This window comes from Solanum tuberosum, unplaced genomic scaffold (genome assembly GCF_000226075.1).
Source record: "Solanum tuberosum cultivar DM 1-3 516 R44 unplaced genomic scaffold, SolTub_3.0 scf00012, whole genome shotgun sequence".
Lineage (NCBI taxonomy): Eukaryota > Viridiplantae > Streptophyta > Magnoliopsida > Solanales > Solanaceae > Solanum > Solanum tuberosum.
In genome coordinates, this window is record NW_006238937.1 from 718,153 (window position 1) to 738,544 (window position 20,392).

At 32.7% G+C, this 20,392-nt stretch overlaps 3 protein-coding genes across 3 annotated transcripts in view; 2 read left to right on the forward strand and 1 right to left on the reverse strand.

The window, feature by feature from the left end:
* Positions 1–5,709: 5,709 nt before the first annotated feature.
* Positions 5,710–8,159, forward strand: LOC102578586 (transcription factor SPATULA). The gene is made up of 7 exons (XM_006339877.2): positions 5,710–6,198; positions 6,341–6,442; positions 6,580–6,645; positions 6,772–6,837; positions 7,142–7,459; positions 7,570–7,639; positions 7,730–8,159. Exons 1-7 carry the CDS (start codon positions 5,830–5,832, stop codon positions 7,867–7,869), a joined length of 1,131 nt encoding a protein of 376 aa, XP_006339939.1. The 5' UTR covers positions 5,710–5,829; the 3' UTR covers positions 7,870–8,159.
* A 1,691-nt stretch (positions 8,160–9,850) lies between these two features.
* LOC102587000 (nicotinate phosphoribosyltransferase 2-like) lies at positions 9,851–18,615 on the forward strand. Its single transcript, XM_006339820.1, has 15 exons — positions 9,851–10,305; positions 10,512–10,659; positions 11,552–11,671; positions 11,792–11,926; positions 12,008–12,069; positions 12,752–12,827; positions 13,830–13,931; positions 14,783–14,899; positions 15,203–15,261; positions 16,309–16,483; positions 17,077–17,211; positions 17,283–17,381; positions 17,525–17,633; positions 17,981–18,093; positions 18,342–18,615. Exons 1-15 carry the CDS (start codon positions 10,157–10,159, stop codon positions 18,417–18,419), a joined length of 1,677 nt encoding a protein of 558 aa, XP_006339882.1. The 5' UTR covers positions 9,851–10,156; the 3' UTR covers positions 18,420–18,615.
* Positions 18,616–18,640: 25 nt separating this feature from the next.
* Positions 18,641–20,392, reverse strand: part of LOC102587331 (DNA polymerase alpha catalytic subunit) — a 17,845-nt gene continuing 16,093 nt past the window's right edge. The window contains exons 27-31 of the mRNA XM_006339821.2: positions 20,051–20,267; positions 19,406–19,459; positions 19,201–19,320; positions 19,028–19,102; positions 18,641–18,919 (exon numbers count right to left, since the gene is read on the reverse strand). Coding sequence (XP_006339883.1) covers positions 18,773–18,919; positions 19,028–19,102; positions 19,201–19,320; positions 19,406–19,459; positions 20,051–20,267 — 613 coding nt within the window. The 3' untranslated portion in view covers positions 18,641–18,772. The remainder of the gene's footprint in view (positions 18,920–19,027; positions 19,103–19,200; positions 19,321–19,405; positions 19,460–20,050; positions 20,268–20,392) is intronic.

Here is a 20,392-nt window from a genome sequence, read left to right on the forward strand (position 1 = left end):
CGATATAGATATTCCCACTTATTATATATACTAATATATAGTAATAGTAAAATATAAAGGATATGCATTTTTACTTCTATCTTAAAGGAAATACAAAAATTATTTATGATAGATCTTTCAAGTAAAACAATATAAAAATTAAGTATATTATTTTCTTAGATATTGTTTTTTTTTAAAAAAAACAAAAGAATTTCTTACTTATTTTCTAAGTAATATTTAATAAGTAAGCAAGAACATAATGCTATCCAGGAAAGTACTATAGAGTGAAATGCAATGAAGAGGGGAGGTCGAGGGGGCGTGGGCATCGGGGTGGGGGAGGGAGGAATCGGAGATAATAACTTTGGAATATCATTTCTTCAATTTCTTTTTCTAGCAAAAAAAAAATATTTCAAATATTTTGACTAATTAATCAAACATAATAAAATTTAAAAACATTTTTCTCTGCCCTTAAATTTTATCACAACATTAGGATATGTTCGATATTTTATCGGTCCTATATTAGTTGATCATTTTTTCTTTTTACATATATTAAAAAATCATAAACAAAAAAGATAATTTTATTAATTTTTTTTGAAAATTTTACAAATAAATGAGAACACTTTAAAAATAATTAATTACAAAAATAATATAAGAAAATTTCAACTAAACTTTTTTTCCTAATTTAAAAAGGCAAACAAACAATATGAAATAATTATTTTTAGTGAGATTGATCAATTAATATGAGGCAAGGATGGAGTATAAATAGCCTCGGGAAATCACGAAAGTGTGCGGAAATCAGATGAGTGACGGTTGATGATGCCTACTTTTCATACTTGCAGTGGTCCTGCATGTAGACTAGATATCTACTTTTGGATACGTGATCTTCTTATCCAATTGGATATAGCCACGTGCTATATTGCAAGAAAAGGTATTGTTTGTTGGTATATATGTGAGGAGACAACTACTTTTTACAACCAAAGACAGCTACTACTAGTATTTAGTATTTACTAATCTTGGGTTCTAAACTGGGAAATAGATAAGCTTTTGTCATAGGAGGAGTATTAATAATTATTTAACATAATTAGAGAAAACCATTTGGTATATCACAAAAATGTGCAAATACGTTAATGATTAAAACTATTTACTCACATATACATACTAAAAGTAATTTTGTGATAAATGTATTTTGTATTATTTTTATATTATATTGTATAATTTTTTGATAAATGATATCCATTTGACCACTAGGAGCAAAATACTTGTATCAATAAAGTTTACTATTCATTTCCAAAAGATCAAAAAATGAAGAGAAAGTACTACTACTAAGGTAACTGATTAGCTAACTCTATTTTGGAAAGCGACTAGTCAATATAATTGAGGAATCAAATGATTTTCTGCTGCTTTTTTTCACATTACATTGAATTGGCAAGTAAGAAAAAGCAGGACATCGTGTTTTCTTCATCAAATTAACTCCCTACATACATAGCCTGCGACTATAAAGGCTATCAATCAATTGAAACAGGGAAATGGAGTTGGTTGGCCTCCCTGAAAACTAAAGTTAATATCTTAAAATATCATTGAACTTTGAGAAATTATCCTGAAAAGTTATTAAACTTTGTTTTGTATTAAAAAAATCACTTAGCTTAAAACTTTTATCCTCAAAAATCACTCAATCACATTTATCATTAAATTAAATTTAACATAATAAAATAAAATAAAACTTATGCCATTATAATCATGGACCCATAAATAAAATTATAATCTATTTATTACCCAACGATCCACCCAAACAATAGTTTCATCTAAAGATTAATACTGTATTATAAAAGCTATTTCAATCCATGTGTTTGCAATTCTTAGTAGAAAACTCTACACAAACAAGGTGATAATAACATTATGAACTATCGATCTGCTCAATAGGTTAAAGCATAAACATGCAGAACATTATTCTAGGAAATTACAAAAAGATCGACCTTGAACTGCAACTGCAATTTCTAATCGACTGCGTTCTTTAACATCATTATTTGCTAGTAATTACGTTAATATTGCAGAAATAATTTAGTAGAAAGTACTAATTGATCTAAGGGGAAGTGCTAAATGAACAGAAAATTAAAAAAACTATAATATTTTTTTTATTTTAAAACAAATTGATTTTTTTTTTTTCATTTTTTAGTTAAAAGGTATTAAAGTTTGAAGGGTAAAAATATTTTAAAATATAAAATAACATAGACAAAATATCATTCTGGCCAAATTCTGGCTAAAAAGATTTTTCCTAATCTAAGTAACTTAATAGATTTTATAATTTTATTCAGTTGTGGGGTTCATAGTTACATGACATTAAAAAAAAAAAATTTTTTTGCTATATCAAATTTGTTTTAAGATAAATGAGTTGAGTGATTTTTGAAGACAAAAACTTGAAGTTGAGTGATTTTATTGGAGTAAATGACATAAATAGTCCCTCAACTATAGGAGTAGGTCTAAAATGGTCCCTGAACTATACACTTAACGGATTTAGTCTTTTAACTATTCAAAAAATTGTCAACTTTGGTCCCTTAACTATACACTTACCGGTTTTAGTCTTTTAACTATTCAAAAAATTGTCAACTTTGGTCCCTTAACTATACACTTACCGGTTTTAGTCTTTTAACTATTCAAAAAATTGTCAACTTTGGTCCCTTAACTATACACTTACCGGTTTTAGTCTTTTAACTATTCAAAAAATTGTCAACTTTGGTCCCTTAACTATACACTTACCGGTTTTAGTCTTTTAACTATTCAAAAAATTGTCAACTTTGGTCCCTTAACTATATACTTACCGGTTTTAGTCCCTTAACTATAAATTTACCGATTTTAGTCCTTTAAGTATTCACAAACTTATCAAGTTTGGTCTTTGTCCATTTTTTTAAATACAAATAGCTTTGGTTTTTATTATGTACCATCCTAAACTTTGATTGTTTTTGTTCGAGAAACTCATCATGCATCATGCTAATCAATGTGAATTTAATTTAATTTACTCAAATTTCTTTACGTAAAATAAAATGAATAGAATAATAAAATTGATATATTTAATAAAAAGTTTAAAAAATTGCAAATCTACCATTTTATAAATTACCATTTCTGAAAAATTAAACAAATTCCGTTCAATGAAATCATTGGAGTACAAACTTTGGATTTTAACGGATAATAATTTTTTTCTTTTATAATAAAGTTTAACATATTCAAGTCATTAGTAACAATAATATGCTTCATTTTATCCGCTATTGATAAAATTATGACTTATATTTCTTTCCTCGTGAATTTTATTTTAAAATCGTTTGAGGTTTAAGGTCTTTCGCGTTAAGGTTAATTTGAAGAAAAAGTAACGGAGAGAGAACCAACAGAAAAAATTGCTAAAGGATTTAATTTCTCGAGGCATAGATTTTGTTAATATAAACCTAAGCTATTTGTATTTTAAAAAAATGGACAAAGACCAAACTTGATAAGTTTTTGAATACTTAAAGGATTAAAATCGGTAAGTTTATAGTTAAGGGACTAAAATTGATAAGTGTATAGTTAAAAGACCAAAACTGACAAGTTTTTGAATAGTTAAAGGACTAAATCCGTTAAGTGTATAGTTCAGGGACCATTTTAGACCTACTCCTATAGTTGAGGGACTATTTATGTCATTTTCTCGATTTTATTGATACAAAACAAAGTTCAATGACTTTATTAGATAATTTCTCATAGTTTAGTGACCTTTTAAGATATTATGAAAACTATGGTTATTAATGTTGATTGTTGCCTTTCTCTTGCTTCAAAACCACCAAATGATGGGGTGTAGCTAGACTTCTTCTTTCTTAATCAGAAGTTTTGAGTTTAAGTTTTGGATATAATTTTTTTTTAATAGGGAATGTTCTCTCGAATATGGCTCAATTCAGACGAGAAACAAAAAAAAAACTAATTAGGAGCCGTTTGTCTATGAATTTTTTGAAACATTGCCCAACTTATTGATTTTATTTTAAAAATAATTAGTTTAAAATTTGAAAAAAAAGTGAAAATTAAATTCCACTTACATTTTCTTAAATTTACTTTAAGTTAAATATATGTCCAAACAAAATTTCAATTTGCACATTCAAACTTTTCCCCTTAACTTCAAATAGGAGTTCTACTTTTTTTTTGAATATTACATATTTTATGTCCCAATTTTAATCAATTTTAAAATTTATCATAGTTGCTTCAATAAATGATCTAAAAATTTACAAGAAATTTATGGTAACTTTACGATATTAAAAAATATATCTAAAACCTTATACATACACTCTGGTCTTAATGTGCCACTTTTTTTTTTTATGGAGAGTCAATTTTTTAAAATTAAATTAGATTAAATCAACTTCATATATTTTAAAATCATAAGTTGGTACAGTAGTTATTTCGGACCAGAAGTGGTAAGACCATCTCCAATCCAACACCAAATTCATATTTGGTGTAAAATTTGGTGTTGTTGAGCTTCAACCCACACCAATTTTTACACCAAATTTGGTATGTGAATAGTGTTACACCAAATTCATCACACCAATTCACTTTTTGAATATTTTAATATTATTTCATTACACAAACTTTTAATTAAACATTATATAAATTGTATATTTTAATTAAATTTCTTGTATGTTTAATTATTTTTATGTAATATTTTTATAATATTAATTTTAGATATAAAATTTAGCTTTTTTATAAATTAATTTTTCTATATATGACTTTTAAAAAAAATTAAATTTATGTTAATTCTACTATAAATTATAATTGGATATAACTACAATTAACCTTCACAAAAATAAAAAATGCAAACATATAAATTTTTAAACAAATAATACAATGTACTTAAAAATAACCGAAAATAATAAACATTAGACAAAGTAGTAATTGACATTCACCATGAATTATATATAGTGAATGTTTTAGAAGAATTTGTTTTATGAAATAAGAAAATATAAATGAAATAAAAAATAATAATATAATAATGAAAGAAAGAGAAAAATATTTCTTTTTGATGTAAAATTTGATGCATTGAGTTAGAGTTGATTACACCAAAAATATTGCTGCATCAAATTTGGTGTAAAATTTAGTATTTGTGCTGGAGATGTCCAAGCAGCAACCGTGGAGTAAAAATACTTTAGAGAGAAGTAAAAAAGAGAGCAGAAATGGAAGAGTGTTCGATAAAAGTGGAATGTATATACTCTCTCTGGAACTGAGCTAGTTGAAGAGCATGTCCACAATTGTGCCAGAAAGTTGGCTTCACCTGACACCGTCACGATGTGTGCTTAATTTGATTGGACAAAAATATTTTTGAATATTGTGATTTTAATTAAAAATTGTGAAATCTTTTGGATCTTAAATTGGTACAACGGAAGTAACAATTTTCCTATCAACCCTGTCAATTTCTTTCTTTTAGTTTTAGCAGTTTACCAACTTTCGTAATGTATCAGTACTCAGAACCAAAAGAAGACCAGTCAAAGTCTAATCAACTTGCTAGTTCACCCCTACTCTGTTTGTTTTTCTGTAATTGGAGTAATTTATTAGGTGTATATGACAAGTATATACGTTAATTCAATTGGTTTATTCACTTTAATGCGAATCCGCCCACTCTGGTCTATGTCTGTCTCTACTTTTAAGTTACCTAAAGCATGGTATGGTTGGCTAATAAATACACGCTCGTTCGGGGCATATACCCAAAAAATGTCACCTACTCCTAGATTAGATATAAAAGAGTGTGCAAGTGAGTTTTGTACATACTAGAAATTCTCTTGTTCTGCTCAATTCTGAACTTGATCTTGCTGTGATAAAAAAAATAAAAATCTGCATATCTATACTATTATGGCGAACAACAATGTTTATCATAACAGTGCTAATATTGCTTCTTTTTCTTTGACTGATCCTGACCCTGACCCTGACCCTGAACCGGATGATATTTCTGTGTTTCTTCGTCATATTCTCCTTCCTTCTTCGTCTTCGTCTTCATCCAATTTAATGGCCCTGAAGGGTAATGAAATGCAATATTCCTCACCATCACCTCATCTTATGCCTAACAATAATCAACAGGGCGATTTGTCATCCATGATGAATTCATCAGCTGGCGGCATTTTCTCTTCTTCATATGGGGCTTATAATGGTGCAACTAATGTTTCTTCGTCATCTGTTGGGACCATGGATAACGATCCGGATGAGTATGAATGTGAAAGTGAGGTATTTCTACATTTCCTACTTAATTCGTTTAGATTAATTAGTTTATGTAAGTTTTTATTTCCGAATTTGATGTTTATTTTATCATTGTCCTGGTATATTTCTTTTTCTTTCTGATGTATAGTAGTTATTTTTTAATATGCAGGATGGTACAGAGGATTTGGGGGCGGAAGCTTCAGTTCAACCGCCATCTCGTAACACTTCCAAGAGAAGTAGAGCAGCTGAAGTGCACAATTTATCTGAAAAGGTTGTTTATTTTTTGTTAATTGAGTTTTGTTTGTGATTATTGTTGTCTGAACCCATGATTTCAGGAGTACAATAAATTCTTTGCTAAGGGTCTTAGAGTTGAACTCGCTAAGTTTAAATCTTGAATATGATTCACAGAGGAGAAGAAGCAGGATTAATGAGAAAATGAAAGCATTGCAAAAACTTATTCCAAATTCAAATAAGGTGAGGAGTTGCATGTTTAGCAATTAATGAGTCTTGAAATTAGTAAAAAGAACATAAGTTGTAGCTTATCATGAATATACAGTTAAAGATTTTGATTTAATTATTTTCTGATGGATTTCTGGACAGACTGACAAGGCTTCAATGCTAGATGAAGCCATTGAGTATCTTAAGCAGCTTCAGCTCCAAGTACAGGTTTGCTGCTTCTGTTTTAATTTGCTGCATGTGATTTATTTGGTATGATGGGGAGTTATTTTCTGTGAAATATATTTTTAGAGAATAACAAATAATTAGCAAATTGGATAGAATATTGTGTTGATTGCCGAAGATTAGTGAAATTTAAAGTTCAGATAGTTGCAAAAAACATGGTAGTGTTATTTGACTCAATTCAGGATATTTCCTAGATTGGTTCTAGATCTGGTTATCTGTTCATTAAACACTAGTTAAATCGATTAAGTTATATGATTTATAGCATAACAATGTACTTTAATATCTTTAGATGTTGACAATGAGAAACGGGTTAAACATGTATCCTCTTGGCCTGCCACGAATGCTACAACAAAATCAACTATCCCAGCAAAAAATAGGTTTGTGCGAGGGGAATGGATTCACAAATGCTAAAGTGGCTGGGAATCTCCAAGTTAACCAAGACGCCTCGTTAAGTGCCATTTTCAATCCAACTGAAAATTGTACAGAAACTAAGCTAACACCACTGGTAACTATGTCAAATGTTAACCATTCAGACGGTGCTTTTGAGCCAGAGTCATCGATGAATACTCACCTTGATCCCTTTCAGCTCTCAAGATCTACCAGTAAGGTATGTTGGATACCTAACCTATCGGAATGCCCTTGTTTATGAGGATGCAGAATTGCAGATTAAGGAATCAATTTATATAACCATCTGACATTCACATTCTGTTTGTAAAGGAAATTTGGAGGGAGGATGGCTTACCTATGTATGGAATGAATGAGCGAACAACCAAAACTGCATCAGTTGGTAGATTATTTGCTTGACATTCTTGCCTTATTGACAATTTTTGCCTTGTATCCAGGTCTCCTTACTATTTTCTATTTCATTGTATCATAGGAGCAAATGTGGCATTCTCAGTTCCCATTGATACCGATGCATCTAACCTGAAGAGAAACACTCGGGAAGCCTGCTTGCTTCGATATCAGTTTGGTGCTATGAATGAAACCAATCTGGATTACACCCGTGCTCTTCCATAGCAGTGATTTTTTTTTTTTTTATCTTTATTCCTGAATTTCCTTGTTCTATTGTTAGTCACACTTCGGAAGAAGTTCTTAAGTTGACATTATCTAAGGTGAATGCAGCAACTTCTGAAATTTTGGACTTCATCGCCCTGCTGGATTTTGTCGAAGTTATGAGACATGCATCTTGCTGCTTAGGATGTTTAATGTTGTTAACTTTTGTGCTCAAAAGCCACTGTTTTGAATGAATCACATCTGCATTGCTTCTGCGGAGAAGTTGGAATATAAATCTTGTTATGAAATAAGAAAATTACTACTAGGCGTAGAATATGTTTCGTGATGACTATTTTCTCATATGCGTCTGACTAATCTGAGGATGGTACGATTCTACCATAGACGAATTCAAGATTTGAATTTTATGGATTTTAACAGAAACCTCAAATTAATATCTCTATAACAATTAGGACACACGTTCAAATATTTATACATATATGGCAGATTTTTAAATATATATAATATATATTTAAAAATTCTTCACTCAAATGAATATGCGGATGTATTCACCTTAATTTTCACGTTGTTTGTCTTTTTTTATTTGGCGTGTATATAATGAACAGTGAAACCAAGTATATGCCAAGCATCGCCAGATTATCTAGATAACCTTTGGCCATAAATTTCGGATATTTACAAGTTTCCTAAAGCCGGTTTGAAGCCAGTTTTGGGGTTTTGAGACTCACTCACAAAACTTCAAAAAAATTCCAAGTAAAATGCATGTCCAATTCAATTATTACCTTACTAATGCTTGTTAATAAAAAAAAAAGTTAAAGAACCAAAATTCTATTCTTATTCTGTAAAGAATGGACTGCAAGTGGGAACTTGGATAGGAAGAAAACTGTAGTTGATTGATTTGAAATAGGAAGAAAAATTCTCGTCTAATCACTTAATTTGAATCACAAAGAATAGGAAATATACTTTGAACGTGCCAATTGGGAAGTGAGAGATACGTCTCCAGACAATTTAATTTTAACTTTCTTAATAGAACTCTACCAAAAAAAAATTATTTATAGAAAATATATCATGTACAAACACAACCTAAGTAAGAAATATAAAAATAGCAAATGCGTAAACCATTTGACTTACTTTTCATCGATTATTATTAAAAATACGTATTTAAATTAAATTTGTCTCATTTCATTTCCCTATTATATTTGGACGCATGGAAAATCCTTATTGGCTTTAATGTTGACACTAGCCAAGGGAATAGACAAAAATAAAAAGAAACTAAAGTAGTGGCCTTGATGTATTGCAACTTTGTAATTGGAATAATAATGCCCACAAGTCCCCTATTCCTTTTTTGTGATGACTGAAAAAAAAAATAGGGCATTTATTAGTCTATATTATGCAAAAGAAAATTAGTTTCCTTTTTTCCTAAAAAGACCTCTTTATGATAATAGGGGACAAGAAAAGAAACAATGAAAATTCTATACATGGTGCAAGAGATTTGTATGACTAAATTATAATCTTTATAATAAGAATAATAGTTACTCATTATAATTTCAAATTAATTTAAAGTAAGTTATATGAATTCTAACCAGTTATGTCGATGCATTAAACTTATTCTATAATGATCAATATAGTTTTATCTAACAAAAATATTGCATGTATAGATTTTCTTTCAATAATATCATATTTTTTGCTAAGTATATAAGTGTTTTAAAGAATTAAAGTTTTGTGAGTGAAAGTGAAAGATGTAAATAAAATCTGATCAACTTTCATAATTAATTAGATATTCAAACATAAAATTATAAAATCTTATCCGAAATCTATAACCAAACACTAGCTAAATAAAATAGAGAAAGAAATTTTAATAACTAAATTAATTGATCAGCTGAATTCTCATTTTATTAATGAAAGTTAAATTCTCCACCGTGCCCTTTTTTCCTTCCCTTGGCTTGCCCCATTTTTGGGGAAAAAATAAAGTGGAGGACCAACTTGTTGTGTGGACTTCACAGTCCAATTCTTTGACAAAAAGTAAAAAAAGACTTTGCCAGTCCAAGTAACCCAACCCAAACATCAATCCAAGCCGCCAGGCGTTAAGTGGAGTGCGCCTTTCCAGTATTCTCTAAAGTTAAAAAGGCAAAAGCAAAGAATGAAGCTTTAATAAGTCCGATCTAATCCTTGGCGCTCTATATATTCATTCGTCTTTTCTCAACTTTGTTTGTAACGGTCTAAACAAATTCTCTCTGTTCTGTAAAACCGAATTTCAATTCCGCTAACCCTAGGATTTTCGCAGAGGAGGATAATTATGGCTGAAACTACACCTAATGGCCGGCCCGAGAGTGCCAATATTGATGGACCGACCAATCCTATGGTTACGCCTATTTTAACAGATCTCTATCAGTTTACTATGGCCTATGCTTACTGGAAAGCTGGAAAACACAATGAACGAGCTGTGTTAGTATTCAATTTCGAATTTAATTCCTCTTCATTTTCGATAAAGTTTCATTTATATTATTCGTTTGATGTTCTGAATTCTGATGTGATTGATCATTTACTTTATGGTCAAAGTTGATGTTTCATTGAAGAACTTTGATAATTTTAGCTGTTTGCTGAGCAAGCGGATTAATCTGATTGTTTTAAGTATTTGGTTGTATTTTCAGGTTTGACTTGTATTTTCGGAGGAATCCATTTGGTGGTGAATATACAATATTTGCTGGTTTAGAAGAGTGCATAAAGTTTATTGCCAACTTTAAATTTACTGAGGATGAGATAGATTTTATCAGGTCATCGTTGCCCTCGTCATGTGAGGTAAAGTTGTTATTAACAAGCAAATATGGAGACATAATGATGAAATCAAGATAGCAAGATTGATATCAAGAATAGTCTCTTCTAATGAATCTTCCATCATACTTTGAGCCCTTTGTGGGTGATTGGGAACTTTCATATCCAAGATGGCCCACAACCCCATTCTTGATATCAATCTTGCTATCTTGATTTGCATCACATAATGTGGGATTAAGTTAACTTTTTGTGCTGATATATTGAATTCTGCTATCTGAATTAAGCTATCATGTGGTCATATGTTTATCCTTTTCTATTATCCTCTGTTTTTGGATTTTTCTAAGGCTATTATTCAAATCGTCTGTAAAATTTGGGAACAAATGCTTTCTTGATGCGTTTATCTTCCATTGGCAAATATGGTCATAAACAATTAATGCAACTGTACTTTTTCTTTGGGAATTCCTACAGATGTCATGAACACGTCATCCCAGTATGTTTGAGATAATCAAGCTGTGACTGATGCTCCATTTGGTCATGCTTTATACTACTTCATCGTTCCATCTTGTTTATTCACTTCTTGTTTGGCACAATTTTAAAACAGAATATTAGTATGCGCTGTTCAATATTTGTTTAGGAGCATGTGGGCCCATAGTTTGGCTTTTGTGTTGAAGACAAATAGATTAAAAGATGAAGTTCGATTGGGAAGTGTAAAAGTAATTCTTTAACGAAACTATTGTGGTATTTAAAATGTATTAGCACTTCCGACTTATTAAAATTGATTGGGAAATCTAAAAGGAAAAGTATGTGGGCGAATGGAGTGCTTCTTCAGGGAATATGTTTCTGTATACTTTAAAGAATTTTTTGCAGTGCTGAGAATTGTGAGTGCTTGACCATAAGCATATTTAAATGGATTATGTAGGATGGCTTCTTTGAGTACCTTCGAAGACTTGACTGTTCAGATATTGAGATATATTCTATTTCTGAAGGATCAGTAGTTTTTCCCAAGGTACCGCTGATGAGGATTGAAGGACCAGTTGCTGTGAGTCGCATTAACACTATCCTTTATTAGTGCTTTCTTTCGAAGCATCTCAACAGGGTTGTCTGTTGGATCTTCTCATGTACATCTTTAATAAGCTTAATGATTGCTTGTATCTCAAAGGTGGTTCAACTACTGGAAACACCATTTGTAAACCTCATAAATTATGCATCACTAGTTACTACTAATGCTGCAAGACACCGTTTCGTTGCTGGAAGGTCCAAAATATTGCTTGAATTTGGGCTTAGGAGAGCACAGGTTGTTTATCTTTCCTATTGTCATCTTTAAATTCTATATGATGTACAAACTGTGAACAAACTTTTGTACCTTCATGAGTAGGGTCCTGATGGTGGTATATCAGCATCCAAGTATTGCTACATGGGTGGATTTGATGCGACAAGGTGATTTCGTGTTTGTTTCACCGTGTCTTTATGAAATGCATCATCTACTTATCTTATTCATAGCGATGTGGATTTCTAAGTTCATCATATTTTATTATAAAATTTAGAGACTCAAGAACTAGTAGTAAACACACAAATTCTTCTACTGTGTTTGGATTAATTTTGATTTTGAAGAACTCTCAAGTGTGCAGTCCATCAACCACTTTACTTTCTGTGAAGCAAGGTCCTTTAGATTCAATTTTCTTTCAATATTTAAAAGAATATTTTGTGAACTCTTCCAAAAATGAAGCAGGTCATATTAGGAAGGATCACTGCAATTGTGAGTTACATGTTGTTTGATTCTTATTCAAGGAACAAGATCATGCAGGTGAAAAGAAAGTATTTTTTCTTTTTCCAATGATCTAACTAGAAAATCAATCATTCAAGGAAGAATTTGATCCGTAAGATGGATGGTTAAACTTGATAAAAAACTATGGTGTATTTTTACATTTACATGCTGCTTTACAGATTACTGCAACCTAACGTTTTCTTTTTTGCTGGTTATGTTTTATCATTTTGACAAGGAAATAAAATTTCTTTTTGCAAGTTAGAACGCTGAGACACTATTTTATTCCTGTTGGTGTTTTGTTTCTTTTAATCATAACCAAGACTGGAGGATCACTGTGTTTTTGTGATTTGACAGCAATGTGGCAGCTGGAAAGCTGTTTGGAATCCCACTCCGTGGGACACATTCCCATGCCTTTGTTAGCTCATTTATGGTAGGTGCAACCTTCAAAACAGCTTTGCCTTTCCTTGAACTAAGTGAGATCTGTGAGATATCAAAGTGCTCTGACAGTTTGTTTGGCCCTCTGTATTCAAAATGATAATTTCTTAAAGATCTAGTCTTTAGTCAAAGCATAGTAAGTAACATGTCTTAGGCTAGTAAAATGCTCCGTTCAAATTCCCATTTTAGTCCCTTTTATGGATGTTAGTTTGTATTCAGTTACCAATCTATTGTTATTATTACCATTTTTCATTATTACAGTCGTTTTGAAGGTATAATTACCACATCTATTTTCTTTCTGGCCAATTTAATGTAGACATAATCATTTCATCTGTAACACATATCTGATGACAATATTGTGAATTTAATACTGAAAAGATGTTCTTGGCTGTTAAACAAATTACTTAAACTCTTTGATAGAGTCATTCACTATTGTAAGTGGAATGCAAGTGTTTTTTTTCTCGTATGGCTCCATATGTATTGATAGGGTACATAAATGCCTGTATATACTCAATTGGTTAAGTGACAATTGTAGTTTCTACCTCAATGTCATTGAGTGGCATCAGTTGAATATGTTAGTCAATGCATACTTGCACATAGCTCAATCACAAGCTCATATGAAATTATGTGCATTGGAATGGCAAGCCTAGAGCTAATTATTGTTATACATACGATAAAATGATTTTCTGTCCTGACTTATCAAAAACTACATGATCTATTATCCAGGCTTCAGCTAGAATCCTAAGTAGATGTGTGAAATGTAATTTATGAACTAATTATGTCATGTTCCCTCTGTGGATACTAATTTCAAGTTTTGTTACTATCAATTGTTTTGTCGTGAGCACATTGTCTTGCTTATTAATGAATATAAAGACAAGTAAATTAAGTATTCAAATGTTCTCTAGATGCCTAGTACTTCTTTTGCTCTAGATTGTGCACTCAACGTCTTCTACTTGCTTGAAGTCATCTGGTATTTAACTTAGTCCTTATAATGCAGAGCCCAGATGAGATCATAGAGAAATCACTTAAACATCATAATGGTTCTAGTGTTTGTGAGGATTTTGTTAGTCTGGTACAGACATGGCTTGACAAATTAAAGGTATTAATTATCTCATTCTTTTGATGCACAGTTAGATCATCAAAAATTTATTGAAGTCTTCCATTTGATTTTTTCTTGGAATCTGACCATTTCGATTTATGCATTCTGATAGATCATATTGGTTCTCTATATTGTTATCACCTCTTTCATTTCAAATATTATTTAGCTTTGACTTCAATTTTCACCTTTTGTTTTCAATATACTGAACTAAGCTCCTAGTCTTTCTTACCAAACCTGCTCAAAATTCACACTGTCAAGAGCAGATGTGGTTTGAGTGATTGTCAGATAGTCAATTCTTGTCAGTGCTTAATAAAATAGGCCTAGCATAGAAAACCTGAGGGCCTTTATTTAACCATTTGATTGCCAAAAGGGAGTATGATGTATAATTCCTTCATTTAATTCTGCTTAACCCCTACGGGTAGTTGAACTCGTAGCCAGAATACTGGACATGTGCCTAATGTGTATGATTCCAATGGGATAAACTATGTCCTCTCAGACGATTTGTGTGCTTAGAGGTAACTATCATGCTAGGTTGTGCCCACCTTTCCTCCCCAAAAAGGAATAAATAATGCTACTCAGGGGTTGCATACCATTACGAAGAGAATCTGCATGTTTTTTTATGATTGATAACAATGAAATATCTTTGTTACTGAGTCTTCTCTTAGTACTCTAACAATGAGGCTGGAAATCTATTATGAATCTCATGTGGGCCTTTCCTTAATTTTGCACAAAGTTTAAAAATCCTTGTAGTATCATTAGAGTATACCAATATAGAACATTACTCTGGAATCTGCTTCTCTTCTATTTTGAGCATGAATGTCATTGATGTGATACCTCTTTGATCTTTTCAGTGGTCACACTTATTAGGTGGAATTTTCAGTGAGACAAACCAAAGTGAGTTAGCAGCTTTCGCCTCATATGCACTTGCATTTCCTGGAAGTTTTTTGGCCCTTGTAGACACTTATGATGTAAGTACAACTTGTGGACATATTGTTTTCCTCTGTATTCTGTGATATTTGGCTTGGCCATCTAAAACTGTACACATGCAGTTTGTAGAGACAAAACTTAGTCAATAATCTTACTTTGAAAGAGAAAAGGATACTCGTCATGATATTTATATATCAGGCTAGACATATAACCTTTTTGTATTTGAAGTTCGAAGTAATATTCAACCAGTAATGTTGTTTCTATTAAGTTGTACTTATGCTGCATCCCCCTTTGTTCTACATTTACAATGTGCTCTGTGATAACGTTTGAACATACTTTAACAGGTCATGAGAAGTGGTCTTCCAAATTTTTGTGCAGTTGCTCTTGCACTTAATGATTTGGGGTAAGCTGTTTGCATGATGAATTCTATTTAGATTGTAAAATTGCCTTATTTTATGCATGTCTTGGCTCTCATTTGATCCTTAATATTCCGGAAGGTAAATGGTATGCCGTATGCCAACTAGAATTCCTAATTTTTCAATTTTGTTAATATGATAGTTTTAAACTTGTGTTATTTTGTTTTAGTTCATGAACGTGAAGGAATAACTAGCCTAGAATGAAATCCTTGAATTTCGAAACAACTAACTGTGAATCTGTCCCCCACACCCACCTTTTAATAAAGCAAGAGGTGCAAATACGCGAAGTTGTCCAGGGTCATCAATGGTTCTAGGACCTATTGTCCATGAGATACTTCCATCTTAGTTTGAGAATCACGTGCCCTTCCTCTTAGAATTTTCATGATGATATGTAATTATTTATTTTAATTATATATGTGTGGACCTAACAAGGGAGGGGTAACCTAGTGGAAAGGAAAGGACTCTCCACATCAACCTTGAGGTTGGAGTTCAAGTTACCTATGGAACAAAGTAGGAACCGGTGATTATCGAGGCCTGGGCAGAAGGGGTTCCTGGGGGACGGAGGAAGATAGTTGTCCATATCTAAAAAAAGGTTTATATATGTGGACCTCGTTGATTAGATGAACCACACATGTACTTATATATATATTTTCTTCAGACAATCTTGGTGTGTTATTAATGAAAGATATTTACTAATCAAAAAAATGGAAGACATATTTGCACCTCTTATTTACATTTGATATTGCAGAACCTTTCTGTTTCATAATCACACAAGATATATACATTTTCTTAACGAAGAGCTCAATATAGATATCTCCCCTCCTTGTCCTAATCAATAAATTCATTTTTAGAGCAAATTTGTGGGATTACACTGGGTATGTTGTTGTTGTATTTCTTTAAGCTTGAATTTTTACTATGTTTAAACTTGTCTTTTTCTACTTTCTAATGGTAATTTTCTAGTGTATTTTCTCTCTTTTGCACCCACACCTATATTTTGTTTTCAGGCTATTTAGTCTTTACATACTATTATGCAGGTATAAAGCAGTGGGCATTAGACTAGACTCTGGTGATCTTGCTTATCAGTCATGTGAAGCTAGGAAATTCTTTTGTGCTATTGAGAAAGAATTTGGATTGCCTGCTTTTGGAAAGACGAGTATCACAGCTAGCAATGATCTTAATGAAGAAACTCTGGATGCACTAAATAAACAAGTAAGATCATTAGGATTCTCTCACATACTGCTACTATCTTGTGCTCGTCATTCTTATTATCCGTGTTCTACTCTCTGTGAATGATTTCTAGTCTATTGATACCTCTCTGGCTTTTTGTGCTTCACAAAGTTGTCAATCTTGTGGCACTATCTAGATTAAGAGGGTATTCATACACGAAATAATAGTGTACATAAATGTATTCTTCAATGCACATAGTTTATGTTTATCAGCTGTGAATGAAGTATGATCAGGAAAATCATCTCTAGCTTGAATTATGAGTTGGCTTATTAATATAGCTCCCTTAAGATTTTTGTGGACACAGACAGTTCTAGTAGAAATAAATGCATTACCTCCTACTGGTGGACAAAAGCACATCCTTGTTCACTCATAGTTAATAGAAATGTAGAAAGACCAAATCTTTGCCTATGTTGGAATATGTGGTGGAGGCGTGATTATTCTAGCTAAATTGATCTTCTCATTTTAGAACACTCAAATTAGTTAAAATTTATAGCTTGAATGTTGGTTCTTCTGCCTATTAGCTTTCATTTTTCTCCTTCAGTAAAGCTACATCAACTAACTTAGACCTTATACAGGGTCACGAGGTTGATGCATTTGGTATTGGTACACATTTAGTTACCTGTTATGCTCAAGCTGCTCTGGGTGTTGTTTTCAAGTTAGTTGAAATAAACAATCAGCCTAGAATCAAACTTTCTGAAGACGTATCAAAGGTCTGCGAAAGCTATGGATACTCATTTAGCATTTAGATTCAGTGTGGAAGTTCATAATTTCTTGTTTCTAGGTCTCTATTCCATGCAAAAAGCGGTGTTACAGATTGTATGGGAAGGAAGGATACCCCCTTGTAGACATAATGACTGGTGAAAATGAGCCACATCCCAAGGTGATTTATGAGGCTTGTCTTACTGATCTCCTAGTAGTTTTTCGTGATATTTCATCCATTGTCAATTTTAATTTAGAAATTAGACAAGTTTCATTGGTACCAAAAAACAGATAATGGCCAACTTTTTCCCTGCAATTTGACAGGTAGGTGAACGAATTTTATGCCGCCACCCATTTAGTGAATCTAAAAGGGCATACGTAGTGCCTCAGCGTGTTGAGGAACTTTTAAAGTGCTTTTGGCCTGGAAAGTCAGGTAAGAGTTGTTATCCCTATATTGTATTAATTTTAGTTTGAATTATTCATATTTCCACAAAAGCATGACCCTACTTTAAAATAGACTCCAAAATATTGAGTGAAGCCTCTGTTGGCAACATTATTAAGTAACAGTGAGATATTAAAAATGACTACTTTGGTTTAGAATTGCCAGAACATAATTTTTTATGAAATTGTACTCTGTTTGATCGCATTGAAACAACCAAATAATTTACTTTTAAGGAGGCTTTGATGATTACTTAAGGAAACCTTCCCCATCAGCTGCTCCTTAAGTTCATACACAATGTTGAGTGTTTGACTAACGGATGGTGGTTTGTCATTCTGAAGATAAAACAAGAGAAGACCTTCCTCCTCTGAAGGAGATCAGGGAAAGATGTATTGAACAACTGGACCAAATGCGACCAGATCACATGAGAAGGCTGAACCCAACACCATACAAGGTAAGTACCAATTATTTTTTATTTTTTTTTCTCAATTAAAACTTTAAAAGGAAATTGGGGGTAGGGGTAGGGGAAATGGAGGGGATTATAAGCTGGGGAATCAAATCCCCTCACCAACCAAGTGAAAGTTCAGGTAGCCAACTAACTAAGCTATTAAGATAACCTAAATTGTACTTGTTCTCTTGTCTAGGCTGAAGTGCTTTTTCTTTTCAAAATTGGTTAGTTTTGATTGAATTATTGTTGTGCAGGTCAGTGTAAGTGCAAAGTTGTATGATTTCATCCATTTCCTCTGGCTCAATGAAGCACCTGTTGGGGAGTTGCAGTGAACCACGAATGAGAAGTTCGAGAGTCTTCTAGGTTTTCATGTGCATCTTTTTCATCATGTGGACTTAAATTTTACATTAAGTTATTAACCAAAGTGAAGTCCTTTTTTTTCTTTCCCAATGATGTTCCGAGTCAATTGTATAAGCTTTCTTTGGAAGTTTGTAAAGGTCAATAAAAGTGCATATTTATTTTCCTCAATTGAGTCCTCGCAAGTGCGTGGAAATAAAACTGGGTGAAATCCATGTGCACAATAAATTGCTCTGCTAGTTGGTTACTTGTCGCGATGCCAACTACACATTTTTCAAACAATTTACACTAGATATTACAATGTAGTACAGTTACAGTATTAGCCTTGCTAGAATGAAACAATCAAGTCTTTAAGCTGCACCCAACTGTAGGCACATCTATCCCGGAACTTCTCTACAGTTGATGCTGCTGCTTCAACCACAGGCCGTATCCTAACAAGCTCCTTCTCTACTTGTATTCTCATGTTACTCTCTACCTGCCACTCAAAAAGACAATAGATCAGCAACTTCCTCACTGGAGGAGGGAATCAAAAACAAAGAGGACCCCATTTTGATGAAATCACACAGATGGGGCCAGAGACAACCTTCTCAATGCAGCGTACAGTATCTAAGACGTAGCAGAAATAAGCAAGCTGTTTGTAAAGATCTGCTTCCGTGTACTGCCAGGGTGAGTTGTGCACAAGTTTTATCAGTAATCAGCAAAGCAAACAGTGCAGGTTAACCTAAGAGACGATTCAAGAAACATCAGAAAGTAAACCTGTCTTAGTAAGTGTCCATTACAACGGGGATAATTTGGACAAACAGTTCCTCTCTCTGATTCCCCAATTACTCGCAGGTTCAGGCTACGAGTGGTGTAGTTGCAGGTTTCATCATCGCACTGAAAAGAACAAAATGGCTTTAGTTAACTGGTGCTGTCCAGCAAGCTCATCAAAGCAATAGCTGTAAAATATTTAAGCACATACCATCATCACTCCTTTGTAGTATGTTGAAATAAAGCCTTCTACTTGCCTTTTAACCTGTCAAGGATGACATGACAACATGAGTCTAAGCATACATGCATCAATCAGCTGTCACTAATTACATAGAGTATATATGGAAGTAAATCAAGATAGAATTTCTTTCCAATTTCAGTCAAAAGAACGAGAAAATAACACAAAGCAAGAAATATCCTTAAAGAAGTGTATTCAACACACGGTTCTGACTTCAAAAAGATGATGATTGCCAAAAGAGAAGTGGAAAACATGGAAATGGAAGGTTGAGAACGCAAGAAAAATGAACCTGGTGCCAAGTAATCACTAATTTGGGGGAAGAAGGTTAAAATGACACCAAGAGAGAACCACAAAAGTAAAGGTTTCAATTGAGAGAATATAGAGATGTTAGTCTTGTAGGTAACTTGGTGTAACCACAAGGCAACCTAAAGGCTGAAAGCACGAGATGGCCATCTATACTCATACTGAGAACGAAATCGTATCAGTTGTAAAGAAAAATCGACTGTACTAAGGCAGTTCTCCATGATTACATATCTCAACATTTTGGATAACAGCAAGCAGATGACAAAAAGTAGTTGAGATGATTGTGTAAGGAACAGTTGAAAGTCAAAACACTACCTGGTTTGCTATCAATGCCGAAGATATATTCCCCTCACTGTCCTCTGGGCATTTGGGACAACAAAATCTTTCCCAGACTTTGCTGCCAGCCTCTCCTACTTGCAAGTCTGCTGGCTTTTGCCTAATTGATGAACATATTGAACTAAATATAGGTGCACACTCAAAAGAGCCAGAGCAGCTGGGGCATGTCAAAGTCAAAGGCTCACATCCCCGAAATCTGCATTTAGCATTGTCAGAAGAAAAATATGTTCATACAGTGGAGAAGATAGCATATCAAAATGTAAAAAAAATTGGGAGAGTTCGTGGGGGGTGTGTGTGTGTGGGTTTGGGGGGGGGGGGGGG

Bases quoted from the DNA above. Each gene is read 5' to 3' on its own strand.
- LOC102587000 (XM_006339820.1), top strand. From the start codon at position 10,157: ATGGCTGAAACTACACCTAATGGCCGGCCCGAGAGTGCCAATATTGAT. The intron at 10,660-11,551 runs GTAAAGTTGTTA...TGGATTATGTAG, and splicing joins CGTTGCCCTCGTCATGTGAG to GATGGCTTCTTTGAGTACCT. The intron at 12,070-12,751 runs GTGATTTCGTGT...GTGATTTGACAG, and splicing joins GGTGGATTTGATGCGACAAG to CAATGTGGCAGCTGGAAAGC.
- LOC102578586 (XM_006339877.2), top strand. From the start codon at position 5,830: ATGGCGAACAACAATGTTTATCATAACAGTGCTAATATTGCTTCTTTT. The intron at 6,199-6,340 runs GTATTTCTACAT...TTTAATATGCAG, and splicing joins AGTATGAATGTGAAAGTGAG to GATGGTACAGAGGATTTGGG. The intron at 6,443-6,579 runs GTTGTTTATTTT...TATGATTCACAG, and splicing joins TGCACAATTTATCTGAAAAG to AGGAGAAGAAGCAGGATTAA.